The sequence below is a fragment of the Blastomyces gilchristii genome, assembly GCF_000003855.2.
Source record: "Blastomyces gilchristii SLH14081 genomic scaffold supercont1.5, whole genome shotgun sequence".
NCBI classification, from domain to species: Eukaryota; Fungi; Ascomycota; class Eurotiomycetes; order Onygenales; family Ajellomycetaceae; genus Blastomyces; species Blastomyces gilchristii.
The window spans coordinates 1968000-1995968 of NW_003101678.1; the positions used below are offsets into that span (position 1 = coordinate 1968000).

General features: G+C 43.5%; 6 protein-coding genes across 8 annotated transcripts; 2 read left to right on the forward strand and 4 right to left on the reverse strand.

Annotated features, from left to right (window-relative positions):
• Positions 1-6508: 6508 nt before the first annotated feature.
• BDBG_03398 lies at positions 6509-10533 on the reverse strand. 2 transcript variants are annotated; one of them, XM_031721232.1, is made up of 3 exons: positions 10153-10533; positions 9309-9946; positions 6509-9202 (listed from the first exon to the last, which is right to left on the reverse strand). In XM_031721232.1, exons 2-3 carry the CDS (start codon positions 9884-9886, stop codon positions 7687-7689), a joined length of 2094 nt encoding a protein of 697 aa, XP_031577717.1. In that variant the 5' UTR covers positions 9887-9946; positions 10153-10533; the 3' UTR covers positions 6509-7686. The 2 variants fall into 2 exon arrangements, with proteins under 2 accessions (XP_031577717.1, XP_031577716.1); XM_031721231.1 differs by having other exon boundaries at positions 9309-10533.
• Positions 10534-11201: 668 nt separating this feature from the next.
• BDBG_03399 (general amidase) lies at positions 11202-13224 on the reverse strand (the record flags this gene model as incomplete). Its single annotated transcript, XM_031721233.1, has 5 exons — positions 11202-11320; positions 11404-11827; positions 11900-11947; positions 12018-12851; positions 12946-13224. 5 exons carry the CDS (start codon positions 13222-13224, stop codon positions 11202-11204), a joined length of 1704 nt encoding a protein of 567 aa, XP_031577718.1.
• A 2841-nt stretch (positions 13225-16065) lies between these two features.
• BDBG_03400 (oxidoreductase) lies at positions 16066-17197 on the reverse strand (the record flags this gene model as incomplete). Its single annotated transcript, XM_002626190.1, has 2 exons — positions 16066-16847; positions 16918-17197. The coding sequence occupies 2 exons, from the start codon at positions 17195-17197 to the stop codon at positions 16066-16068; spliced, it is 1062 nt and encodes a 353-aa protein (XP_002626236.1).
• A 530-nt stretch (positions 17198-17727) lies between these two features.
• Positions 17728-18949, forward strand: BDBG_03401 (CMGC/CDK/CDC2 protein kinase; the record flags this gene model as incomplete). The annotated part of the gene is made up of 4 exons (XM_002626191.1): positions 17728-17764; positions 17863-18373; positions 18402-18587; positions 18688-18949. The coding sequence occupies 4 exons, from the start codon at positions 17728-17730 to the stop codon at positions 18947-18949; spliced, it is 996 nt and encodes a 331-aa protein (XP_002626237.1).
• Positions 18950-20470: 1521 nt separating this feature from the next.
• Positions 20471-21758, reverse strand: BDBG_03402. 2 transcript variants are annotated; one of them, XM_031721234.1, is made up of 3 exons: positions 21421-21758; positions 21058-21353; positions 20471-20960 (listed from the first exon to the last, which is right to left on the reverse strand). In XM_031721234.1, the coding sequence occupies exons 2-3, from the start codon at positions 21309-21311 to the stop codon at positions 20951-20953; spliced, it is 264 nt and encodes an 87-aa protein (XP_031577719.1). In that variant the 5' UTR covers positions 21312-21353; positions 21421-21758; the 3' UTR covers positions 20471-20950. The 2 variants fall into 2 exon arrangements, with proteins under 2 accessions (XP_031577719.1, XP_031577720.1); XM_031721235.1 differs by having other exon boundaries at positions 20471-21353; positions 21421-21661.
• Positions 21645-27969, forward strand: BDBG_03403 (ATPase). The gene is made up of 5 exons (XM_002626193.2): positions 21645-22029; positions 22137-22360; positions 22437-22926; positions 23003-25683; positions 25741-27969. Exons 2-5 carry the CDS (start codon positions 22239-22241, stop codon positions 27272-27274), a joined length of 4827 nt encoding a protein of 1608 aa, XP_002626239.1. The 5' UTR covers positions 21645-22029; positions 22137-22238; the 3' UTR covers positions 27275-27969.

Below are 27969 nucleotides of genomic sequence, written 5' to 3' on the forward strand. Positions count from 1 at the left end.
GAGTCTTATACAGTAGTAGTAAGATCAGAAGAAGTTCTGAGAATGATTTGAGTTTAAGATAGAGAGAGAGAGAGAGAAGAAGAGTGTTACTATAAATAAGTAATAACAGAAGAAGATTAAAAGAGTGTTAAAGTAAGAGATAAAGAAGTCAAAACTGATAAGTTTTTTATTTATTAAGAGATAATGATTTTTAATAATACTTCTGTTCTCTAATTGATTAGCAGAAGCTGACAGAGAAGAAGAGAATTAAAGCCTTATTCAGATCTTGAATACACTTCATGATTCAGAATATTAAGAAGACAGCTCTGCTCTCTGAGCATGTCAATCTACTTACTGCTGAGATGAAACCTGAGACAGCAGATCAGAAAATGCAGGATTTTGAGATATAGATTGATCTGACTGAAGAGAAGCAGTGAGAACTCTTCTCTGAAAAGATAGTGAAGAGAGATTTTAAGATAATTATCATCTCAGATAAGAAGAAGAAGAAGAAGAAGAAGAAGAATAAGAAGTGAATTATAAAGAATGATAAGAAGAATGAGAAAGAGAAGAAGTAGATTTTTTTCTTTTTATATTAATTAGTTATAAGTTTAAGTTTTTAATTATTAATAATTAAAATTGATTTTAAGTTTTCAAAAATTATTGTACAAGTTATAATCAAGTCAGAAATGATATATATATATATATATATTTAACTATCATGATTCATAAATCACTATAATGTATAAGTATCAACATTTTTTCAATATTGATATTCATAATATTAATATATTTTTAATGATATCATTTAATAACATAATTTAATAATACTCTCTTTCATAATATTAATATATTTTAAGAAATATAACAGAGATTAATCAAGATTATTTATTTACTTTTATATATCAATGATATTCAATCTGAGTTAGTACTAAAATTATAACTAAGCTAAGAAATAAGATTATTTTCTCTTATATTAATTCTTCTTACATATATCAGTGATCAGTTATTGAAAATAAATTATTATCTTTCTCAAATTATTATCATATTTTCTGAATTCACTTCTTTTACTTCTTTTACTTCTATTGAAGATTCACAAACTTTTCAAGAAATCACTGTGAATTACAAAGTCTATATTATTTACAATTCAATACAGAATACTCTCTTTCAATTATAATAAATAATCACTTCATTCTTCACATCTGATTCTAGGTTATAAAATTTATGAAAAACTCAATATAAATACTGAGATGAACTATAAAATAATTATCAACAGATTATATTACAGATTACTGAAGAATTATCTCTTTACTATAATTACTACAACTTCATTCAGAAATATTCATTATAGACTGATTATAACTCTGAAGAAATTTTCTAATATTTAAAGTCATCAGAATGTAGATAATAAAAGAAAAATAATCAGAAAATTACTACTGAGCTGATAAGTTACTCTATCAGATAATAATTTTTAATAACACTAACTTTCTAATTTAAAGAAAATTATGTGAAAATAATTATATATCAGTACTCTGATTTTATAACTCTTATCTAATAACTTTTATAAATAATTACTTTATATATATATATCTCTGAATCTTTCTCTTTAATTAATTGAAAACCTCAAATTTCAAACACTTCTTCAAATACTTAATTTAAATCTTTATATTTCATATTAATTCTATCTTCAGTTCAATCTTAAGATACATTACAAAGTTAATATACAATATCTAGAATCAGAGTTGAAGAATCATCAAAGAGTGTCTCTCACAGTGAATGTATAAACTAGTATAAATAATCTTACATTTATGAGAGTTATATGTTATTATATTAATGAGAACTGAACTTATTAAGAGATATTAATTAAATTTAAATCATTGATCAGTAGTTATACTGAGAATTATATAATAAAGATATTAATAACTGTGATTAAAAATAACTATTAAGATATTAGTTTCAGTCTTCTTATAATTATAACTGATAATGCTGTAAATAACTACACTATAATAAAGAGCTTAAAGTAAAAATTGACTTTGTATTTCTGAAGTGATAAATAAGATCATATTCTCTGCATTGCTTATATGATTCAACTTGTAATATAAACACTGATAAAGAATCTTAACATCAAGATAAAGAATAATGAGATGACTGATTCTTGAGATGAGAATGAGATGAAAGTGATTACTTAAGTAACTTTTATATTTACTTTATAAAAGATAATGTTTTTTAATAATACTTTTTAATATTGCTTTTTAATAATACTTTTTAATAATACTACTGTTAATTTTGAATAGATTGATTAATAATTTAAATATTATAGATTCAAAATATTATTAATATGATTTGTATCTTCTCTAAATAATAATAATGATTTCATGATATTTAATAAATAAATAAATCAGTCACATTACTGAATATGATACAGAATATTAAAATACAGTGAAGTTTAATATATAAAATAGCTATTCAGACTCTTTAATTATATCAGATAATTAATTATTAAGTGTAATACTCTGATTAAGAAAAGATTCAGATATTGAAACTTTCTGATATAAAGTGAACTCAGTTGAAATATATAATTAGTTTACTATTCAGTTTTATAAGATAATAAAGATAGTCTTAATCACTTATATATTAATACTGCAGTCAGTCTGATAAATATATAATAGTTTATTTACTCATCTTAAGAAGCAGTTGAATCACTTAAAAAGAAATTCAGTCTGAGATAATATTATAGTGCAGGCTATTATTACTATAAGAAATAAACTAGTATATTATTACAGTAAAACTGAATAATCTTTTACAGAGTATTATACTATAGCAGCTCTACTAGATCTCTCTTATCAAGTTAATATCTACACTTCTCAAGATTGAATAGAGAAGAAATGAGACTTATATATTAAATTAGTCTGAGACTACTATAATACTAATTATCAGAGATTTGAATAAGCAGATATTCAAGATATAAAGACAGTGAAATATAATTCTTTAATAAGTAATAATCTTTGATAATACTTCATATCTCATAGAACTATAATACTAACTTTGAAACAGAACTTGTATATATTAATTATAACTGAAAATCAGACAAAACTACATACTTATAAAACTGAATTTGATTACTATCTTTAAGATAATTCAATAAATTTACACATTAAATCAATTCTAGAGTTATAATAAATTGTTGAGAGTATATATTCAACTGTTACACTGATAATATATGATATTCTGACAATTTCATTAACAGAAATGAGAATGAAGTGAAAGTTCAACTTAAGTCAAGATATTTATCATTATTATCAGAGACAATTATAAGAAGAAATAATCAAGAAACTCATAATTATAAAATATAAAATTATCAGACAGTTTAATATCTCTGATCACAGTATATCAGAGAAGTGTAGTTTTTATAAGAAAGTAAAGAATAAACTTATATAAGAATGTATTTAGTTATTTCATAAGTATTATTAATAATTATTATCAAATTCTGATTATATAAGTAATCACTGAATGAACTGAATAAGACTGATTTTAATCTTCAGTCTCAGTCTCATTCTGATTTTAAAAGAATGATTATCTTTCACAGTTTATTCTGAGAAATTACTCTTATTTCACTGTTCTTGAATTAAATCTGGTCATTTTTCACATCATTTCTCTCAGAAATAATTCATTTTCAGATTTTTTTAAGGCTTGGTTCTGATGAGACTCACATCAAGAAATGTATAAGATCAGATTAAATGAAATTAAATGTGAAATTCATGATCTCACCGGCCAGTCTACATACATCATTATATATATGTATAAATATTCACTTTAATCACTGATTCTTATACTTTCTCTTTCTTTTTCTTCTTTAATGTTTTTCTCTTTGTTATATAAGATTTATAAATATCATATCAATCTATTCAGTGTAGGCCTCTTATATATAATAACTGTAAAGTTTAATTCTAATCTTAGATATAGTTATATAATCAGTCTAGTAATACTTTTAAATAATATAATAATTATAAAGTTAAATTCTAATTTTAGATATAGTTATATAGTTAGTTGAATTCAGAATTTTTAACACTCTTTCTTAAATTAGTTATTACAGAGTATTATTTTTTTCAGTAACTTTTTTCAATATTTTTTTTGAACTTACTTTTAAAGCTTATTTCAAGAGTTTATTTTTAAAGAACACTTTTAACATGTTTCTTAACACTTTTTAATGTCTGAAATATTGTTTGAGATTTTTATTCTTAAGTTCATTCTGAGATCAAACTCATGTATGTTGATCACAAATTCACAGCAGAGCTCACACTAAACAGTCTCGTAATCTGTAGACTACTGAGGTAAAAGAGCTCAATTACCACCAGCGCACTGCTGATAGAAGGGTCGATCAACCCGGGACTCTTAACAATTTGTGTGAGGTCAGCTGACCTCGGCTAGCGCGGTTAGCTGACCTACGCGAGGGGTCAGCTGACGTGTAGTCTCTCTAGGCAGCAGCTGAGCTTCTGAGATAACCTGTATTGAAGGAACAAAAATACTAGTACTAATATGCAGCGTGAATTCCTTTTACATGAGCCGAAATATTCGGCAGCATGTGTATGTAGCACCCCGAGCTCATTGCAAAAGACGACAGAAGCGTGCCGCCGTAAAATCAAGATATATGTCTGCATTTTGGCTGAGTTTCATGGGCTACCAGAGAACCTTATCGAAGAGCCGCAACAGACCCGAAAAGCCTAAAACTCTAAATGCACGCGCCTCCACATTACATCAGCCGGACCGTGCCCCACTTTTACTCTACTTAACCGTGAACGGCCTAGCGCCCCCTTGACATCAGAAATATTGTTGGAACCAGCCACTGATTTACTTCCTAGATTGTCGGACTTTCCGTCAAGGAATTAATGGCAGGGGCTGGGGGAAGAGAGTCGGAGGGTGATATATTATGCTGGAGGGGAGGTCTTTCTCACATTTTTTCTCGCTTTACTCTTTTACTCTATCTTTCTCTTCATACCTGCCTCCACTTCCTGGACATAGTGTTTGCTGCATTTCGTTCAGTATATACATAGTTGCCATACTCTTTTACCAGCTGCTTGCATATCGATTTGAGGACTGTTGTGATTTTGCTTTTCTCTCTTTCGATACATTATTACTTTTCGCAACCTTTTCTTCTATTTGCTAATAGAAAATTTACACGCCAATTGTAATCTTGAAGTAAGTCGAACTTTCATCGGTCTATTTTTTGATTGTATGATCTAATCAGTTGCTTGCTCCGGGTGCGCACGATGAACATGCCAAACATGTATTACATGCGCGACATTGTAACAGCCTGACAATGGAAGCAAATTATGTTAGCTGACAGATAACTCCCGCAGAAAACTTTCCTTCGCATATAGTCTCCCGGAGACGATAACAGCTATCCCATATCTCAGTACCAATCTTTGCTACTCCCGCCTTCCAAAAACTTTTAATCCATATCAGAGCATTATTTATTGGACCTCGAAAACCGACCATCAAGTTCTCCGCTCCATAAGTCTCCAAAGAGGATAAAGAGCTCACCCTCCACCCTGTCGTACCACCTCTGTGTTCGCCGCACATCGACTCGAAGAAGCAACGACGAAAGCGCCAAAACAATGGTTAAGAAAAATATAGCCATCGCTATTATCTTGATAATTTTCTTTATACTTGTCGGGCTAGTCTGCTTCGTAATCTACGCCATTAAGAACCGTATTCTCTTTTTCGGCCGGCAGAGGGCACTCGACGAAGAGGACGGAGAGTGATCACTGGATCAGCCTATATATTTATATCCCCCCTTTGAGTGCCAAATCTAAAGATTGTTGAAGGAAAAAAATATTGCGCAAGCTGACGTCTCCATAAGGGGAGACTCGACTGCGTGCCTTCCCTTTCCACTGCGGAATTTTTTCTCGTTTCTTTTCTTTTCTTTTCTTTTCTTTTTTCCGTCGGGGCATGAGCGCAAAGATTCTGGGTTATTTACGATTTTCAGTTATACACTCCACTGATAACTTGCGGAGAGTTGAATGGAGTGACGAGTTATCATTAATGATCGTCCGACCCTTCTCCAAGTGCCCCCATTAATCGACCAGGTGCCATGGGGTTCAAATCACGGCCCCTACGTCGCTATATATACCGCCCCCACCTGGATTGGATCGTCGAGGTTGATCTGAATATGATATATATGCTCCTGCCTATATCCATACCAGTTACACCCTTGCCTATTCGTCCCGAAATAAAGGCCCGTCGACGAAAAAGAAACAAAGCGAATGAATTGAAACGAAGCGGCTCAGCCTTTTAATCGGATATTGATGTCATGTTTTATTGTTTATACCTTGCATTTTCACGCAATACACGATATTACACGATACCTGTACCCTCCTCAAACCTCTTAGATATTTATACCCGCAAGGAGGAATTTGTTGCTGGATGCTGTTTTCATGATTACGGTAACGGGTTTCAGTTTTGGATTAGATTTTATGATTTCCCCGCAAGCACTTGAGATGAAGAAAACGACCATATAGAATGACGGTCACTGGAGCTCCGGAGGCGTTTCATTGGTAATGCATATGTATGGGTTTTTTGGTGTTCGTTTGGTTATATTTCTCCATCTTTTTAAAATAATTTTGAGACATATATATACCAGTAACTTGTCTACTGTTTACGTGTTTACGTTCATTTCTGCACGAACCTGAGTGAATGGGCGCTCATTCAAAATATATGGAATCCGCAGAAAGAGTGCAGATTCAGGGATGAAGTGTGGGTATCAGAGCAGAAGCAATGCTGCGTGGGATTGAACGCGTAAGGGATTTGCATCTCCTCGCAGAACAAACAGCGGAGCTTCGCTTCTCACCACCCCGATCAGGGATATAAACAGTTTTGGTCTCTGCACATAAAGTTATATCTCTCTCTTTTGTACTCCGTACAGTATATGCGTATGTAGTAGTGTGAGAAAAATGAACGAAATAGTGAGTACACAAATATCAACAGGAGTAAAATACAAAAAATACTGGACACAGCTGGAAGGGATCGCTGTCGGACTGTCAAGATGTGAGGAAAATGAAATATACATCGTAGATGTCTGCTGCTGGAGAAGCTCAGCCCTTCATGTACTTCTCTTTGCACTGCCACGGTGTTCAGCTTATAACACCCCCTAGCAGGTTAGTTTAGGGCCCGGGGGGGGGGGGGTGGGGGGGGGGCGGAAACCTCTCACTCCCAGAGGCCCTTTAAAAAGGGAAGGGGTTAACTTTAAGAAAGGTAGGGAAGGGAATATGTGCACCGAGGTTGGGGTAAAAAATGAAGTTAAGAGGCCCGGAATAAAAAAGACATACAAATATATATAAAAAATGGGAAAGAAAAGGCCTACATGAATCCAACCGTATGTCCCCAGTGTTTATATATAATGTTAGACTGGTAGAGAAAGAAATATATGACAAAATAGCAAATGACTAGGTAATAATGACAATAAATGCTCGCTTGCTTTCCTTCTTTGTTAGATTCACTTCCCCCCTTTTCCATGCGTAAACGATGCAGATAATCAAAAAGAAAAGAGAAAAAGACATATAGAAAAGTTAAAAATGCATCACTAGCCAAAGATCATGAAGCAATATCTGGGACACCATCATGTTAGAATCATTTAAGAGGGAAGGGTAGATTCGGGAAATATGGAAGGAGAAAATCTATTAAATACTACAATTGAAACAAGGGCTCTTTCGCTTAGGTTGACTTATTTGCCTGCGGCTGCCGTTGTTGCTGCGAACAAGCCCCCATCAACATCTCCAGCCCATTAGTATGGCCGTTGCGAGTAGTCGCGGTAATATTATTGTTAACATTGTTGTTGCTCGCCGCAACGTGTGTGCTGTTAGTGTTATTGTTATGATTGATATATGAGTATTTCTGTTCCTCTAGGCCAGCACCTATTCGGGATATCGGGGCCATCGTAGCTGTGCTGTGGGCGGGCTCATGTTTGTTATTATGATAAGCACGATAGGGAGGAAGATAGGGTTTGTCATTGTTCAGTCCAAGGGGGCTGGATTTGGATTTCAGCGCTGGAGATGTGTCTGCTACTGTTGAAGGGGTTGATGGGTATGTGGAGCGGGATAGGTGGGTCTGTTGTGAGTTATATTCCGTTGAGGATGGTGGTGGTAATGGTGGGTTCAAGTTACGGTAGGTAGTGTCTGCCTTTTCATCAACTTGTTGAGTGGGGTGTTGGGGGCGACTGCTGTGACTTGTACGTTGTCGTTTGGGAGGCCGGAAGGGCTCGTCAGTCCTGTTTGGATCGCGCGTTTGGTAGGGAGTTGGGTGCGTATTGGTTGCGGCGAAGCTTTGGTTGGAGGAAGGGTCGGGAGTGACTGGCAAATTTCGCCGAGGGGAGGAGGGTTTCGCGTTATAGTGGTGTTGGGAGTAGTGGACAGTTGCGCTGTTGGACCCGCTCCTATGGTAATCACTATTGGTGTTGGAGCTATTGTTGCGAGGGGAGTTACTAGAGTCCGGGAATATGCTTGGGACCGCCCCTGAACCAGCCCTGCCCATGCTCTTATCATGCATAACCACCCGTTTCCACTTCGCGACTAAATTGTCGTAGTCCCACCGCGAAGAATCTATCCTGTTCAATTTGCTGTCTTCAGCTAGCGCTCTGGACACCATCCGTGGGATGGGTAGCATCTCTGGGGGAAATATGGCGAATTCCCGAGGCCACTGGCAATTCTCTAGCCTCTCAATCTGTGCTTGTAGCTGATTCACCTCTTGCTGCGTCCGCGCTAGCTGGTTTTCGACTTCCTCACGCCTCTCCTTTTCTCGTGCAAACGCACGGGTAATCTCCATTCGCCAGATATCAGTTCGAGCATCTTGTGGCAAAGATATCCAATGGTTGAACGAGAGTTCAAGGTGTCTGATGGCCATTTCTTCATGCTGCTGTGCGGACCTTTCAATCATTCCTTGGTCCCATGCTCGTGGGCTACCCGCATTCGAGCCTCCGGTTCCTTGGTAAGCAGATGAAGCTACAGCTGCCAACTGATTAGACTTCCACTGCTGTATCTGCACCAGCATCGCCTGTTTTATGATGTCGCGTTTGTCGATGCCTGGAGGTTCTAGGGGGAAGGAGGTCGGGGTTGGAAATGGATGGGTCGAAAATAGGCTGGGAGGAGGGGAGAGTATATGGAGACAAAGGGCCGGAAACGTTTGACGTTGAAGATCGAAGTCAAAGGGATTCATCCGTGATTCGGTCCTTGAACTTTAATAATATGTAACGAATTATTCATGCAGTGTAAGCTACAGATATACAGGAGCGTAGGATGAGAATGAACCAGAGAGCAACGCGCAAGGACTTTATAACTCACACTGCCGCTTTCACATTGTCCAATACTTCCCTCAGCGCCAGCTCCAAAGCTCTCGTCGTCTCAGGGCCATTCTTATCTGACGGTCGTGCCGAATAGTCAATACCCGTGGCGGGCACTCGCAGCTGCGAGGCCTGCGAGGTATTCGGGATATCATTGATTACACCCGTAGAGTGCCACGTGGGTTGATTAAGTAGCACCTGGAACCCAGTCCTACCTGGTTTGCCATTCAGTCGCGGGCCACTCTCGCTCTTGGATTCAGTGCCAGAAGCTTTGGGCGTCGTTGATGGGGAAGCGACATCGGGACTCTCCCGTTTCGCGCTCGAGTTACGCGCCGTTCGCCGCGTGATGCTGCTGCGCAGACGTCGTATCTCCTCCACATCATGTACACCATCTGGCTTCTTTTTGAACAGGTACTGGTCAAGATGGCGGCCGAGAGAGGAGGAGGTGAAGGGTTGATGGCAGTACTGGCACTGCTTGTCCTTGAGGGCGGGGGGTTTTGAGCCAGCTTGGCTGTGGCCTTCTTCACCGACGGTGGACCCTTCGGGGGTACCTGTCGGAGCGGAGACGGATTCGTTCATAGCTGGCGGCGCGATGTTTCCGCACTGTTATGTACCACTAGGGTCCAATTACTTGATTCTCTGTTTTTGGGTTGGAATGAGTATAGGGGAGGTTTTAATGGGTTGGAAGCTGCAGGAAACGAGAAAAGAAAACGGAAAAGAGAGTGCGAGAGAGAGAGAGAGTGCGAGAGAGAGAGAGAGAGAGAGAGAGCGACAGGAAGAATACTGGTCAACCAAACGAAAGTGAGGGCAAGTAATTAATTTCAAGGAGCGGTAAACAGACTGACAGACAGAGGGCATCCTCGCGTGCACTCTTCTTCCCTCTATGGCCGTTGAGGGAGGTTGGTCGGATGAAAAAAAGTCGAGATAAATATTTAGATAAATAGGCGGCTGCCTTCATTGGAGGGCGCGGTAAATACGTCCCGCAAAGCAGATCTACCTCAGCCAGTTCGCTAGGGGCTGTGCTTTGGTCGCCGTCGAACGAACGATGGGAACATCAAGCAAGCCACTCATCACAATAAGAGCAACATATGATCGGGCTGATTGATGAGGAGATGGTAAAGTTACAAGCTAGATAAACTGCGTGCCGCGTCGAGGTCTTCGGTATCGTATCCGTATTCCCCAATCTGTACTTTTAATTGCATATTTAACACGCGTTTCAGGATCACCAAACTGTGGCAACAAGCAACAGCTGGTTATATTTTATTTTGCCTATTATTTAACTAGGTAACTAACTAACAGTTAGCCGCCGCCGCCAATTCTGCAAAATAGCCAACTATTTATATCTGCAACCATTCCAATAATTAATGGCTCTGAACAGACACGTCTTAAATTTGAATGCATTTTATCATTGGAAGAGTGATCTTGCAACTGAATCGCGAGGACAATGCACGAAATTATCAACCTCGCATCTCATAGGGCGGGGTTGTCCTTTTTCTTTCTTTTTCAACTCGTCCAGTTTACAGGATGGGATGGGTTGGCAAACCGCAAGTGCAACATGAATTTATTACAGCCCCACACACGGGTGGGAGTGGCTGGGCGAATCCACGGATAGATCATGGTTGATTGTCCTCTGTTTCTCTACTCCGTAACTACGCCATAACGGAATCACTTATATACAAAACAGATTCCAGTTGTTCTTCGATAAACAAGAGTGACATTAGACATGAGAGGGGACAAGGAGACGGAGACCGAGGGAGGAAAGAAAGAAGATTAAAAAGTTAGGATAAACATCAGATAAAAAAAATTGAACCGTTCACTTGTTAGAATCTCGTCAGCTAACTCGTTGTGGGGAGGTATGCCCCGTTGTCTGCTTGTGACAACTTCCGAATCTTACTTATATTCTTTTGACTTCCTCTCCCAAATATTCCGCAAGCGCAATCAATTTCTCTTCCTGGAACCTCCTCCCAACAAGCTGTAGGCCCACAGGGGCACAATCATAAATCTCCGCGTCATCTGTATGCAACACCCATAAATTAAACTCTGCACAATGCTGAAGACGAGGGGAAGAATCCAATGGTGGTCAAAATCCAACTTACATTCATCATGAATCGCCTTATCCGTATCATTCAACGGCGTATAGCCAGCATCCAGGATGTCCACCGCTTTATCAGCTGTTGTCACTGGGATAACGATAGAGCTGTAATCTAGCACATTCACAAACATGGTATAGTTGAGGTAGTTGGTTTTGCCTCTTCGTGCTGCGGGGAATACGGCTACGGGGCATAAAAGGCCATCAACGGGCCGGCCTGTTCCCGTCAACTCTGCGGTACTATTCCAGTATTCCATGTACTCTTTCTGATATTCACGTTTGGTGACGTTGATTGCTGCGATTTGGTGGGCGGTCTTTTGCGGATTTGGGACACCGCTGAAAAAGACGGATAGTTCGGGTATGGGGGCTTCGCCTGATAGACTAAATTGATAATGTGCATCGGTACCGCCGTCGAGGGTATATATGGTGATCTACAGTTGCGTTAAAAAAAAGAGAGTTAACTACATCCTAAATGACGGCATCATGGGCTAGGTTAGACATACTGCTAATTCCTCGGCCCTTTTGTGTGAGGGTGGCTTCCATTCAATGACCTATGAAGGTAGTCAGTTAGCCGTCACGGCGCCAGCGAGCATTGAACGAAATAATGGCCGGTTTGCTTGCCTTATGTCCAAGTTTCATTAGGGTAGCTGTCATGATTCGCAACGCTCTAGCAACGGGAGGAAGCGGCTGAACGTAACCATCTGAACTCATGAGGCCGAACGAAAGCTGGCCTTGTCCCGCAGCGGAATTCTTAATAAGACTTAACACTTCCTGCTCTACCTCATCCCGCCATGGTAGCTCAACTGCCAATGGATCCTGAAGCCATGGCTTCTGGCTGAGTATAGACTGGAACAAGAGCTTCAACCCGCCTGCAGTGGCGGCAAGGGGACCGACAACGGAGTTTAAGGAGTTTTGGCCATCCATAGAATTAGCCGCGCCTTCGTAGGGGATTCTGCCTGCTGACGGCCTGATGCCATAAATGCCGTTAAAAGCAGCTGGGATTCTCACGCTGCCGCCAATATCAGTGCCAAACCCGCCCGCAGATCCTCTCAGTAAGATTAAGGAACCTTCGCCTCCAGAGCTCCCGCCAGCAGATAGATGGCGATTCATTGGATTCCAAGTGTAGTCAATGATATTGTTGACTGTTTCACCGCACATTAGAGTTGCAGGAACGCTTGTCTTGCAGTGAAGCACGGCACCAACAGAGCGGAGTTCTCTGACCAGTTCACTTTCAAAGACGAGTCGTCGAGGATCCCCTGGCTGGCCCTGGAAAGTGCCAATCCAACCAACATAGCCCATGGTGGTGTCAACTCCCTTTACATGGAACTGGTCTTTTAAACTGATAGGGATACCGTGAAGGGGTCCTAGCGGCTTTTTGTGCTCTGCGAAGTACGCGTCGAGCTTCTGTGCGTCCTTCAGGGCAGCAGCGAAGTATATCTCATGCAAACAGTTGACCTGGGATATTGTGCGTTAACAAAACGGTGGACTTTTTTTTTCTTTTAGCATCTAAACATGCTAACGGGGATTTGAAGATTTGAAGGATACACACAAATTGATGTGCAAGAGCTGCTCTGTGGCAAAACGCTTCCGTCACCTCCACAGCAGTCCATTGCCCAGTGGTGGTGCGCCGCGCCAGACTGACGATATCCAATTCCGTGATTTGAATCTCTCGGGGGGAAAGGAACTGCTGGATATACGTGGTCACATCCCGTAACTCACTAGCCGGGGGAAGTGGGGTCGGAATTCGCCATTTCTCGGGGATGAGATTGAGAATAGATTCACGTTTTGCTTTGGCAGCAGTTTCCCATGATGTTCCTGTCGCCATCATGTTAACCGGATAAGTATGGTAGTCAAAGGATGTACTGGATACCAAGGCGGGGGTAATTGAGAAGTATACAGCCGAGACAAGGGTGTGTATCAGCTTGGAAAAAGACAGCGAGGGATCGGAGTCGATACAAATCTTTGTGCTGTACTCCGTAGTTATGTAGCTGAGATGAAAACCACTGATCGGAATGGGTATGACTAGAGGTTATATATGACTGGCTTTTAATGTTGTAGTCAACAGAGCCAGAGTCATACAGGGAAGTGTGGGGTAAATCATTTGAATCCTCGCACAGGCGCCATAAGATTGCCGGAAGATTGAATATTGCCGCTCAAGCTGCAACGGAAGCAGGAGTGGGTGCCTCAACGCCAAAAACCCTTGGGGGTGAGTGTGGCATGAGTGACAATTCACCCGCCCATAACTTGTAGCTTGTAACATGGGGGCCGGCCCGATCAAAGTGCCTTTTTTATCTGTTTTAAGCCCTTTTTGAACACCCGATTGAGGCTAAACAAACGATTCACGCCCATATATGCCACTAGATTATCTTTCAGGACCATCCATCTCGTGTCCTTGTGAACTTGAGTGGGCCTCACATCAGATTAAAAACTATGTTCGATGTTCTAGATTCTGTCCACAGCATTTTTCCAAGACGTTGAGTATGATTTTGAGATACATATACTGTTTGGAGTGCTTCAAACAACACTGTGAGTTTCGGTTTTACTTTACTAACTCACTAGCGTGCTGACTCATCTCAGAATAGCCGGCTTCGGATTGCCGCATCCCCCGCTTTCAATAGCTCCACACCACGGCGTTTCTATGACCGCGCCGTTTAGAAGGGCACAGCTCTCCCCCGCTTGATGACGCCCTTGTCGCAAGAAAATGTTAATGCTACTAACACCCATTGGAAAGACACCTCGCATCGGCTATTCAATACTGGATGAGGACTTTGAAGATCGCGATGTGACAGCAAGACGATGAAAAATGACTATGTTTCTACATAGGCTCTTTCTTCTTCTATGCTTATTTGGGGAGAAGAAAAACGATTTCAAATCAGGGCGCATGTCTGTTGTGTTCTGGGCTTGAGAAGACACAGCGAAACGTCCCAAGTTTGGTTTTTAAAGAATAAACTAGCTCGGTGGAAGCGAGCCCTCGAGACAGGGAAGCACCCTTAAAATTTGGTCTCAAGGAGGTACCTAGGGAGGTGCAGGAGAACATAAAGCACGCAAACAGTAGGATGGCTGTGGAACTGGAGAAGCAACTGAGGTGCTGAAGACTGATAAGGTTTCAAGGTTATTGTTTGCGATATTCCCTCTTACCATATGGAATAATCCTGGCCATGAGTTATGGTACAATAAGTTGAAATGCTGAAGATGAAGCAACATAGTAATAGGAGATGGGTTGTGTCAACAGGATTGAAAAGCAGGGGACAAAGCACAGGGTAACTGCAAATTATTGTTGTTTGAAAGGCCGTTTAACAATATATCTGCTAGTATGGAGTTATGGAGCTGAGGAGTTTGTTGCCCTCTATGAAGGGGTGGGAAAATAAAAGTATGAAAAATGCTTTTCCAAAGAAATTTGACTCAGCATCGTGTGGATACATTTCCCTTGTAGCGAGGTTTTATTATAAACTTAGTATTCGCGTGGGAGGGCGGGAGACACTAAGGGAAGGTTGTCGGAGAAAGCGTTGTCGAGGATACCAGCATCCCAGACTATGGTAATCATCGTCGCTCTCTCCCTCGTCATAAATTTCGGTAGCACACTGAGATTAAGTTAATTCGCTGAAAGTGCCAATGCATCTCAAGCATTTATATACCCGGGACAGGGTGTGTGTTATGGTTGGTAGTTTGAAAGAATAAAGGTAGGGCCAGATTTGTTCATCTGTGGTGCAGTGCCCGTTGTTTCGGGGCGAATTGCGGGTATCATGCCGGCTACTTGAAGAGTCCCCAGGATGAGCTGTAAGATTCCAGGACCTTGACAGACTCAAAAAGCTCATGGGATGGTCTGAACCGCCAGTAACATTGAGAAGTCCCTAGGATTGTCGAGCACGGAACAGCTGTAGTGAAAACATGCCTTGTGTCCGATGGAAGCGCCATAACTTAGAAATGTACCATGTTAAGATAGTTATATATGAAGTCATGGTGAGTTGGAAGAGTGCCTTGAATATTTCTGCCATCGATTCTGCCGGTCCAGTTCAAAAGAACCGTGACACCCCCGTTATTTTTCGTCACTTCGAACCATCGTACACTTGCAAACAGGCTCACAGTGAAGCTCTCACAATATCTTGTTGAGTTGTGTCTCTGAGCTCAGGCATGAAATCGACCCGCCCCTGTGACTTAATGTTGAAAGACCTGGTCCACCTGATCAACAGCCGTGGCAAAGCGCGGATCAAGTGTGGAGATATCCCGTCCTCCGATGCCAGAAATAGTGAACCACGTCGGGTTAGGACGCCAGCACCGCTAAGTAACGAAAACAAAGAATAGAACGGCCCAGGCGCTGGTGGTGATTGAGCTCTTTTGCCCCAGTAGCCTACAAAAGGTATACTAGTAAAAGGAAACTAGTAACTAAGCGAACGGGGAGTGATGCCCCGAAAGCGGGCAGTAACCGCCTAAACCGCAGGGTCCGAGGATTTCGCGCTGAATCAAACCATGCAAAGAGGTTCACTATTGTTGTGAGCGAAAAATATTTGTAATGCCTTGCAGGCTGGCTTGCAGTTCTGGGTAGAAGGTTTGGATCAAAGAATACGTTGCCAGGTCGTTCCTACTCCTGAGCAGATGGCTTGACATGACGTCGAGTCCAGAATCACGTGATCGAGATAATGGCCGGCCAGAGTGCGAGTTAGCCAAAGTCTCAAGCTGGCTTCATCTGTCTCACGTTGAGATTGATTCTTTTGTTCGACATCCAACCCCGCCATTTCTCGAACTGAGCAGAAGCGCCGGGCCAGTCTGCCAACCATTCCGGACATGTTGAGGGAATGATCTTGGGTACTGCATGCCAGGCAAACCTTGACCGACCAGTCATGTAGACAGCATCGCCAGAGCGCAGTCGGATAACCTCACAACCAGTACCGTCTTCGTGGCCCACCAAAAAAAGTCCATCACACCCAAAACTGATACTAATTAAGCCTGTGTCGCATTCTTCGCTTACATCCCTGTGGACACTGAGAGTATCACCAGGAGAATAAAGGTTAACAATGGCAGCCTCCGGTTTCGTGTCAGGAAATATATTGCGCAGCAGGCTGGCTATATCTTCCGGGAACTGCGGTGGTATTTCAGCAGGATATACCTTGTCCGTCCAATTGTACTGTCCGCCAAGTGTTATCCAGCGCAGTTTTTTATCAAGGAATGATTTTATTGACAGCGGTGGGTGGACTGAGGGATCCTTCGGGGCTAGTTCTCGAGCTGGCTTATCCTGAAAAAAGGAGCCTCTTTTTTGCAGGGAGGAATTATGACCCTCCCGGCATGTTCCAGTATTGTCGTCGGGGGAGGTTTCTTGTAGATCGGGGTATGACATGTGGTAATGGAGGTGGATATTGGTCTTGTGGTTGTCGTTTGATAGATCACGGTGGAAGATGCGAGATAGCAATTCAATCTGTACAGCAGGAGGCAAAAGGGATGGTATAATACGTAGGCCTGGATAAAAGTTACGAATTTTACTATGTCAGTAATCAGTCATCTTGTCGTGGGTTGGAGAGCATCTCACCGGGCATTGCCTGATGTGTGAAAATAGGAACGTCTCTCAATTCCTCCTTAGATACCCGACATTGAAGCGACTGCTCTAGCGCCGACAAAATAGACCGACTAGACACATATCCGTCCCTCTGTAGTCCGTTATCAAGGGCATTGTTAGCTTGACGCTGGGGGTCGAGAATGAGCGGATGTGAGTCGATCTCTAAAGGTTTGAGGCTCCGATAATGTTTGTACAACTGGCGAATGGCAGCGGGCGGCCTTTCATGGGCATTACGCCGCATGATCTCCACCATTGCGAGCTGTTGTAACTGCTGAACGAGCTAGTTTTGAAGTCTACTTTCTTCCTTCAAAAGAGGTGTCGTTGGAATAAAAATATTCGGCACTGCATATTCTGCCGTCTGATATCGCTCTGTGAGTGGCCGTGGCTGGCTGGGCGGTGAGGCGCGTGTTGTGTTTGTTTGGTAAAATGGAAAAAAAAAGTAAACTCCAGAAACCAGAGAAACCGCAAAAAAAACGTCCCCTCCCCCCTCCCACCAGCACCGCCGGCACCACCAACGCCAACAACCTCTGGGAAAAGCATTCTGACAGGGCTGCCTCCTCGACAATGACATAGCACCAAGGATACTTCTGGCGTTTTCCAGAGAGGATTTGTACTAACCACTCCAGCACACATATTCAGCACACTGTTTTTTATCATTACAGCCCCGGTACGCTCGCTCCACTGCTCCCCGCTCGACCGGCCCACTCTAAGCCTTGCCGGACAGCAAGGACTATACGAACAGCGTTTGTGTAAGACTTGCGAAAAGGACATCAATCTGCAATCATGGAGAATTATCAGAAAATCGAGAAGATTGGAGAGGGTAAGCTCGAGTCTCGCAGTTATCTCGGACCGCAGCCAATCCCCATTTGGGAGTAGTGGTGATGACTTGTTTGCTAATGGGCGATGTCATATATCTAGGCACCTACGGCGTGGTCTATAAAGCTCGAGATCTCACACATCCCAATCGAATTGTTGCATTGAAGAAGATTCGACTAGAGGCTGAGGATGAAGGCGTGCCGAGCACTGCCATCCGCGAGATCTCATTGCTGAAAGAAATGAATGACCCCAACATTGTTCGACTCTTCAACATCGTCCACGCTGACGGCCACAAGCTGTATCTGGTCTTCGAATTCCTGGACCTCGACCTAAAGAAGTATATGGAGGCACTTCCCGTTAGCGAAGGTGGTCGTGGCAAGGCGCTGCCCGACGGGTCGGCACTTGATATGAATAGACTGGGGCTGGGAGAGGCCATGGTCAAAAAGTTCATGGCCCAGCTCGTCGAAGGCATACGGTACTGCCACAGCCGTCGAGTGCTTCATCGTGATCTGAAGCCCCAAAATCTTTTAATTGATCGCGAAGGTAATCTCAAGTTGGCGGATTTCGGCCTGGCCAGAGCTTTCGGTGTTCCCTTGCGTACTTACACCACGAGGTAAGTACTCTTAGTACCCAGACACAAGACGTGCGCTAACTTTCTTCCAGGTTGTTACCCTCTGGTATCGTGCGCCGGAAATCCTACTAGGTGGTCGTCAATACTCCACTGGTGTCGACATGTGGTCCGTCGGTGCTATTTTTGCTGAAATGTGCACGCGCAAGCCGTTATTCCCAGGAGATTCTGAAATTGATGAAATTTTCAAGATCTTTAAGTAAGTCTCCGTTATTCTACCTATCCCGGAGCGTCGTTTCTTTGCTTTATACTCTTTTTGTACCATTCGCTATTTCAAACTAACTCGCACGAAAATTTAGACTCCTCGGAACCCCGGACGAGAATTCCTGGCCCGGTGTCACTTCATTCCCCGACTTCAAAGTCTCATTTCCTAAATGGAAGCGTGAGGAGACGCGAAAGCTGGTTCCCGGCCTGGAACGGAACGGTCTCGACCTTTTAGATGCAATGCTCGAATATGACCCTGCACGACGTATATCCGCGAAGCAAGCCTGTATGCACCCGTATTTCCAAGCTGGCAGCTCGGCATATTCGGGACGCGAAAGATTGCCTCCATGTCCATGAGTAATGATGTCCCTATCCACGTCCTGTGTTTCCCTTCTTCTTCATCCGTTTATCGCTCTCACCCACACGCTCTCTCTTCCTCGTTTCCTTTGTTTTCTCTCTTTAATTTCCCCTTTACTTGCCGTTGCCATTCTCCGACCTTGGAGACTTTGTCCTTTTGCTTTTCCTTTTACAATGGGTAACTCTATTCAGAATCACGAGGCGCGGGTTATCTACTTTCATTTTCACCCTTGTTTCTTTTTATAGCGGGAGCAATGAGGCTGAGGCTTTTTCTTTTGTCTAGCAAATAACTGTTCTTGCTTAGATCAATTTTTTAATGTTATTGTGATAAATTTTCTTCTGTCTCTTTTCCTTCCATTTTCTTTCCCCTTTCTTCCCGTCAGCATGATACCTTCGCTTATCTTTGCAATTTATAGGAACTATGCTTATGTGATGAGAAAATATTTCCACCGGTTCTCAGGTCCCCTTTATTAAAAGCTTGATATATACATATATATATATCTTGCATTATTAGGAGTTCCTCCGCTGGTGAACTGGATACTAAGGAATAGAGAGAGGCACTTCGGTGAATTGCGAACCACGGGAGTATTTTAGGACCTTAGACTTCATCGGTGAAGTGAGAACTAAGGCGTTCGACGGCTACTTTTCGGCTACTTTTCGACTCGTTGACAGCTAACGAGTATAGAACCGCATTCCTAGGTCGAATACCTACCTACCGGAGGAATCTTGATATACGGATCCTCCCATTGTTCACATAACCTCGTATAACATCTCTGTCGCGAGAGTAACGATGTATTGGTCTGCTGCACGCCTCTGTCATGAACTGAAACGGCGAATTTGAGAGCAATATCTCTCTTTAGACTGCCGTTCCCGTAGGGATGGGATGGTCTAGATAATGCTATTAAGGCTAGGCGCGAGTGCTGGTGTTTTACCGTGGGCTTTGATGTTGCCCTAAACAGCTCCTGCCTCGACCGCCATTGCTTTCGAGAATCACCATTCTCTGATTTGGATATCTGATAGGTAGGAGGATATGAAATTGTCTTCCCCTTTGACAACATATGTTTGGTAATCTCTCTGAAGCTCGGCAAATACTCATTACGAGAGCAAACCCCAATTGCACGCACTTGAAATTTAGATTATATGCACTGTCTTGGGCTGCAATAAAGGGCGCCACTAAAGGCATCAACCATGTCCCAAGAAAGATATTTAATCGCCGCCCATTGTCCCATGCTACAAAAAATGGCCATGCAGCTATAGTACAGCTCTTGTTGGCAAGGATTGGCGTTGATATCAATTCGGCAGATTGTGGCAATTCCTACCATCGAACTCCTTCGGACCACAAGTTCTGCCAAAGCTGACTTGCTGGCAACACATTTCAGTCTATGTATGCCTGCTCGACGTCGTCAAATAATGGTGGCTTCGTCTTTTTACCTCTGTTCATCTGTTATGTAGCATTTCAGCGGTGTTCCATTTATTGAAATATGTTATTAGTAATAAGTTTTACCATCTTCGTTAAGTAACTTAATCAGGGGAGCATCTCTACTTGAGGATCAGAGGATTGTGTAGAAGAAACCCCCCTCTCATAGGAATCATGGGCCACAAAGCACAAACAGAGAAAACCTAAACAGAAGCTGGTTGGGCGGGGGGTAGGTAGGAAGCGATGACACTGCTGTCTGGAAAAATCTATACTCTGGAATTTTTGAACGCAGGCCCAGAGGGAGGCCAGGAGATGATAATAACGGCCAAGCAGGGCTCAACCACCTAAACACAGAGCTCTAATCAAACCGCAGAACATGTTACAAGTTTTCCACACTGGCAGCGGCACCATACATATATATGCTTTTGTCCAGCATAGCATCAGGGTGAGAATCTTGTAAGGGAAATATTAAACGCAAATCCACCAATATCGACTTCTTTTTCCGGTACTGAGGCTACATAAATATACCAACCAACCTGCGCCCATGTCGGCGTCTTTGTACCCCACCTCCTGTGTGCCAGTATCTAGATCGAACTTAATGCAGAATGCATTTCAGTATCAATGAAGCGATGTGCAGTGCTTTGAGAGGAACGCTCTGTTACCAGCAAGGTAAAAAATGGGAGCAACTCACTCCTTAGAAGCGTCGAGAAGCAAAGGGCCGAGAACATAGGAGGAGCCAGTAATAAGCTCCGCACGGCACAGGTGCGATGCGAAGCTATCCTCAATGCCCGTGGCGGAGTAACTGGTAGCTTGTAGACTTGCAAATCGCAGTGAGGAACCTAGCGAGTGCGGGGATGGGGATAACTCTATTGTAGAGGGGGGTAGGGGATTGGAAGATTGAATGGAGAAAGGAGAGTCAGCACCTTGGAGGAACCGCAGAGCCATGAGAGATTCTCGTCCCCGGGCCGGGTTGAAAAATGGGAATTGCTATAGAGCATTCAGTAGTTAGTTAAATATGACATTGAGCGTATCCGGTCTTGACTGTGGCAGTTACAGATTGGAACCATTCTTGTTGGTTGATGCCAGCTTGATGAGAGAAAGAGGCGTAATCTGAAGAAACAAGTCCTCCGCATATTGCAGTGGTTCAAGCTCAGGAACACGATATAGTTAAGCTTGATGAGCATTTTGGTTCCTTTTGAGCGGTTCTGAGAAAGTTTCGGGCTCAGCCTTAAATCTGTATGTAGCAAGCGGCTCGAACCGGATCGCTGTGACAGCAGTCTGACAGCAGTGACAGCCTGACAGGCGCATCTTTTGAGGGCGGTGCACTTGGTAAGTTAGTTACTGTGTAAGTTGGTAGTCAAGATGCTAGCATGTCGGATTCTTCAACAGTTCCTGATCCATGCCAGTGGTGGGATGGTGTAGTTACTATACTCTGTTATACTCGCCAGCGGGGCATGTTGCAACGCGGAGGCTGTTGCCTAGGCCTGGAGGGGATAGCCGGGGGCGAGTCGTCCTGCTTGCGAACTATTTATTAGTTATATAATTAGTAACTCCCTGCCGCCTGGCCGGGGGATTTTTTTGTGAAAATTATGAAGACACTTCATGGATGAGATATCCGGCCAAGACACAACATTGTATTGTCGTGAATTCGCAACATGATCAAGTGAGTCTTATTAAATATACTGACTATCGAGGAGGCTCCAGTGTATCCTTGATATTTCTATAAATAAGCACTAATCTTCGAGTTATTCTTCCCATCGCAAACCGCAGTGTACATAACAATTGATATAACTATACGGCTGGGTGACTGAGTCTAGAGATTCGCTTCTGCCTTGAAAGCTGGAGGCCGACTCAAGAGTGCCATAGTTAGCCATGAGGTTCGCGCGCCAGGTATGGACGCTGACGGTGAAGAACCTCTTGCTCACTCTCGTGCGGCCTTACTTGACGACACCATTGCGGGCTTTCTTGTTACCCGTGATTTTCATAGCATTTCTGTACGGTTTCCTGTCCTGTCCGTCCGCGCCATGGCTCTCTCTCCTTGTGGCTAACAGCATATCTACCTGCCGTCAGGTCCTATGCTCGTAACCTCTTCGTCCCCCCTGCTGTGTATGGCATTGGCGATGCAACTCCAGTCCGTTCTATCCCCGAAGCCCTCAGCGGCGTCTCTGGTGGTAGGAATAAAGTTGTTTTCGTAAATAATGGCTTGACCGGTGGCGATATAGAGCGTGTGATACTGCGGGTAGCCTCACCCTTCAGAGAAAGCGGGAGGATCGTCGAAATTTTATCTTCGCCCGACAACCTATCAGATTCGTGTCGGAGCACTCTGCGGGGAACAAGTCCGTGTATCGTCGCTGCTGTTTTTTATTCGTCGCCCAACGAAGGACCGGGCGAGCGATGGAACTATACAATCAAAGCCGACGGTTCTTTGGGAGGTTTCAAAATCCGTACGGACAGGACGGACAATGACGCGGAGATATACGTTCTTCCTTTTCAACATGCAATGGACGCGGCGATTGCGTCTCTCAACGATACAGTAAAGGATTCTGTGCTCGACCAAGAGGTTTGTGGTTTCCCGCCTCACATCGGATCTCTCCATTACGGCACTAATTCATTTCTATTTTCCTCTCGTTGTATAGATAATGGAATACCCGTTTACCTCGAAAACGGCCGACGAACGAGCAGATGAGATCCGAGTAAGGTATACAGGGTCTATCATGAACTTCCTTGGCGTTGCCATTTTCATCGGTATGGTTGGTGTCACCTACCAACTGACCGGCTTAGTCGCCGCTGAACGCGAGTTGGGCATGAGTCAACTTATCGATTGTATGATTCCAAGTCGTTCTCCGTGGATACCTCAGGCGGTGCGATTTCTCTCAGCTCATCTTGCTCTTGACATGATTTACGCCCCGGGCTGGATTGTCATGGCTATAATCCTAAACTTCGGAGTCTATAGCAAGTCGTCTCATGCCATTTTGATCATATACCATCTCCTTGCTGGCTTGGCCCTCTCATCTTTCTCCCTGTTCGGGGCGTCTTTTTTCAAACGGGCTCAGCTCAGTGGCATTACGGCTGTGATAGTCTGTCTTTTGCTTGGTGTTATCGCCCAAGTAATTGGCCCCGAGTCCAACGCGGGCGTTGGGATTCTCACTTTCCTCTTCCCACCTATGAATTATGTTTACTTTATCATTTTAATGGCACGATGGGAGCGCCAGAACCTGCCAACTAATCTCGTCAAAGCCGCGCCTGAGTCTCCTTGGACAATTCCCGGTATCGCCCTTTGCGTATTTCTAATAGTCCAGATTGTGGTGTATCCAGTCTTAGCTGGTGTGATGGAACGCCTGCTCTACGGTACCCAATCCAGGGGCAGAACCATCACGAAATCTGGTACCACCTCTGCTGCTGTATCCTTAACCAACTTTACCAAGATATATCCTGTGAACTGGTTGTATAGGAATATCGGGCTTTTTTTTGGCAGTCGTCGGCAACCAGTTGTGGCTGTCAATAACCTTACCCTGAATGTCACAAAGGGTGAGATAATGGTTCTGCTGGGTGCGAATGGCAGCGGCAAATCTACAACGTTAGATGCAATCTCTGGGCTCTCCAAAGTAACGTCCGGGGAGGTCACAGTCAACTATTCAGATGGAGAGGGTGGATTTGGATTATGTCCGCAGAAGAATGTTCTCTGGGATCGACTCACGGTTATGGAGCACATAAAGGTGTTTAATAAGCTCAAAGCTGAGGGGACTGTGGATACAAATGAGCATTTAACCCAGCTGATCGAGGCCTGCGACTTGGGGAAAAAGGTCAATGCGTGGTCTAGATCACTTTCCGGAGGACAAAAGCGAAAACTGCAGTTGGCTATGATGTTCACTGGCGGTTCGTCAATATGCTGCGTTGATGAAGTGTCTTCCGGCCTAGATCCAATCTCTCGAAGGAGAATCTGGGATATTCTACTCGCAGAACGGGGTAAACGAACAATTGTGTTAACAACACACTTCTTGGACGAGGCTGATCTCCTAGCTGATCACATTGGGATCTTATCAAAAGGAGTATTAAAAGCTCAAGGCTCGAGCGTTGAACTGAAGCATAACCTCGGCTCTGGGTATCGGATTCACGTTTACAATGTCCCTGGATCTGAGAGTGCGGCAATCCCACAGTTTCATGGTATTCCGCGCGAAGACAATTATGACGAAACCGTCTACAACGTTCCCGATTCTGCGCAAGCGGCGGCATTTGTCTCTCGTTTAGAAGAGCTCGGTATCACAGAGTACCGTGTCAGCGGCCCAACCATTGAGGATGTGTTCCTGAAAGTGGCAGAGGAGATGGGTCGATCATATGTGCATGGCGATGACGAACCCAAAGAAGGCAAAACTGAATACCAGGCACCCGACTTGCTTACTGGTGGCCAGATAGGCATGGCACGTCAAGCCTGGATTCTGTTTTGCAAGAGAGCAATAATTCTGCGTCGGAATTGGCTTCCTTATACTGCAGCCTTCCTTATACCCGTGATTGCAGCTAGCCTTGTCACGCTCTCCCTCAAGGGCTCTAAGCGACCAGGATGTATGGGGCCAGAGACGGTGCTTCAAGGTGATATCAAGTCGATACTATCGCAGCTTAACCTCAATTTGGTTGTTGGACCGTCGAACAAGTTCTCCTCACTCTCACTAGCTCCCAGTGAAGGCGGACCTGGTGGCCTGGATCTTTCATATTTGCATAACAGAACCCATTTTGTCAACACCCTCCCAGAGTTCAATAATTACATCGATACGAATTTCCGCAATGTCACGCCAGGCGGTTTTTTCCTTGGGGATGATTCTTCGCCCCCTACTTTTGCTTGGAGGGGTGACGGTGACGTCTCATTTGCGGTGATCATACAAAATTCAATGGATAGTCTGCTGACAGGCATACAAATCGATACTCAATACCAAAGATTTGAAATCCCCTGGGCAAACAACTCGGCAGACTCCCTAATACTAATCACCTACTTTGGTCTGGCCTTGGCTGCCTACCCGGCTTTCTTCTCACTTTATATGACTATAGAACGGTTGCGCAACATTCGAGCCTTGCACTATAGCAATGGCGTTCGGAGTCTTCCGCTTTGGCTAGCATATGTCTCTTTCGATTTTTTAATCGTCATAGCTAGCACTGTTTTAACCATCGTGATTTGCGTTGCTGTGTCAAGGGAGTGGTACCATATTGGGTATTTATTTGTTGTCCTGTTCCTCTATGGTTTGGCATCGACGTTACTTGCGTATGTCATATCGAGTTTTGCAAAATCTCAGCTCGCCGCATTTGCCTTTGCGGCCGGCGGACAAGCGTGAGTGATCTTCCTTGGATCCCAGAAAACGGTTGTTGCCATATTGACATGAATTAGGGTTGGCTTCTTGCTTTATCTTATCGCGTACTTGTCAGTTCTGACTTACATCCCGTTTGACAAGATCGACCGCGTGCTCAACGTTGTGCACTTCGTCATCGCTGCCTTTGTGCCCATTGGCAATGTAGTTCGAGCTTTGTTTGTGTCTCTCAACCTTTTCTCCATCCTGTGTCGGGATAAAGAGGTTGCTACGTATCCTGGGGAAATCACCCTCTATGGTGGGCCTATATTATACCTTTCTCTACAATCGTTGCTTCTGTTTGGTGTATTGCTGTGGCAGGACAGCGGCCCACTACTCAAAAGGTTTAGAAAAGATGTCAAAGGAGAAGATCCCGAGATTGATGTCGCCAACGACGGAGATCTTGGCAATGAACTTGCTCGGATGTCCGCCTTCAATGATGGCCTCAAAGTGGTACATCTAACTAAATCATTTGGACAGTTCGTGGCTGTTCAGGACATTACTTTTGGCGTTGCCCGTGGTGAAGTATTCGCGCTTCTTGGACCCAATGGTGCCGGAAAATCCACCACCATTACACTTATCAGAGGAGACATCCAACCATCGCGAAATGGCGGTGAAATCTTCGTCGAGAATATCCCGGTTTCCAAACAACGCGCCGCCGCACGCGCCCATCTGGGAGTATGCCCTCAATTTGACGCCATAGATCAGATGACCGTCCTCGAGCATCTGAGATTTTATGCCCGTATCCGTGGCGTCCCTGACGTCGAACATAACGTCAGAGAGGTCATCCGTGCTGTTGGCCTTACGCCCTATGGCGATCGAATGGCTTCCAACCTATCTGGCGGTAATAAACGAAAACTGTCACTGGGGATTGCATTGATGGGCAACCCAACAGTTTTACTGCTTGATGAGCCCTCATCCGGAATGGATGCAGCCTCCAAGCGTGTTATGTGGAGAACACTTGCGTCCATCGTTCCCGGGCGCTCATTGGTCTTGACAACACACTCAATGGAGGAGGCAGACGCTCTCGCTAATCGGGCCGGTATCATGGCTAAAACGATGCTTGCTCTCGGCACCACAGACGACCTCCGCCGCCGCCATGGTAACGTTTACTATGTACATATCGTGCACAAATCCGCGCCTCACACTCCAGAAGCCGATATGGAGCGAATGCGCAATTGGGTTTCGACCACCCTTCCTAGTGCATCGATCGAGCAAAAGACCTACCACGGCCAACTACGGTTTAGCGTCCCTGGCTTATCATCTGTGGCCACGCGGGGTTCGGATTCAAAGAACTGGATCTCGTCTCAGAACAATGCTGATCACCAAATCTCGTACAATTTTGGCGAGAAGGGTCCTGCCGACACTGCTGCGTCCTTCTCGCCACCAAATCCATCTTCCCCTGGCCTACTTGCTGCTACTGGCGCTGGCATCAATGTTAGCAAGCTCTTCACCCTTCTTGAGCGCAACAAGGATACGCTTGGCTTCGAGTACTATTCTGTCAGCCAAACGACCCTTGACCAGGTCTTCCTATCTATCGTTGGCAAACACAATATTGCGGAAGAAGGCGAGTAAAAATAGGTGGTGGTGTGGGATGTGCATGAGCGATTCTTTCATTGCTTGCCTCACCTTTTCTTTATCTAAACTATATATATATATATATATAAAATGTTCCTTTACGAAATGGATCACACCATGACCTAGATCACTTTGTACCAATACACTAATTTTAGTTGTTAACTATGAGAGAGTAGTCAAAGGCGAACAAGTCGAACACGGCAAGGTACCTTCTCATACTAAATTCGCGCAGTGGCACAGTACAAAGTGATCCAGCTCGTGGTGTGATCCATTTCGTCGCGGGATATTTTATATATGTCCAACTTCTCATGGCTGTCTATATCTTCCACGCCGTATTCCTTGTATATAATCTACTTCTTTGCATATCCTGTGGTTCCCATCCAAAACCCGCACATAACACTACCACTCCTTTCCTAACTTCTTTTCTTCTTTCTTCTTTTATCTTTATCTATTTATTTTCTTTTTTGCCTATTGCCACCTTTTCCCTCCGTGTTAGAATTCAATATCAGTATCAGGATTTTCTTCTGCTCCTATGAACCAAACGTATCGTATCATTTTTCATTATTATGCAGTGTGCGATCAGAAAAGCTGAAGGATTTTGGCTGTCAGAGTGTCACAAGATTCAGGAGGCTGACTGCTCAAAGGCAACAAACATCCTTTTCCATAACTAGGGGGAATCGGCAGAGAAAAGC

What these genes read in the sequence shown, in the direction of transcription:
- BDBG_03398 (XM_031721232.1), bottom strand. Translation starts at nt 9,886, where the DNA reads ATGAACGAATCCGTCTCCGCTCCGACAGGTACCCCCGAAGGGTCCACC. An exon ending in GACAATGTGAAAGCGGCAGT is followed by an intron (nt 9,203 to 9,308) that starts GTGAGTTATAAA and finishes ATATTATTAAAG; the next exon opens with TTCAAGGACCGAATCACGGA.
- BDBG_03402 (XM_031721234.1), bottom strand. Translation starts at nt 21,311, where the DNA reads ATGGCTCTGCGGTTCCTCCAAGGTGCTGACTCTCCTTTCTCCATTCAA.
- BDBG_03403 (XM_002626193.2), top strand. Translation starts at nt 22,239, where the DNA reads ATGAGGTTCGCGCGCCAGGTATGGACGCTGACGGTGAAGAACCTCTTG. An exon ending in GTGATTTTCATAGCATTTCT is followed by an intron (nt 22,361 to 22,436) that starts GTACGGTTTCCT and finishes ACCTGCCGTCAG; the next exon opens with GTCCTATGCTCGTAACCTCT. An exon ending in TTTGCGGCCGGCGGACAAGC is followed by an intron (nt 25,684 to 25,740) that starts GTGAGTGATCTT and finishes GACATGAATTAG; the next exon opens with GGTTGGCTTCTTGCTTTATC.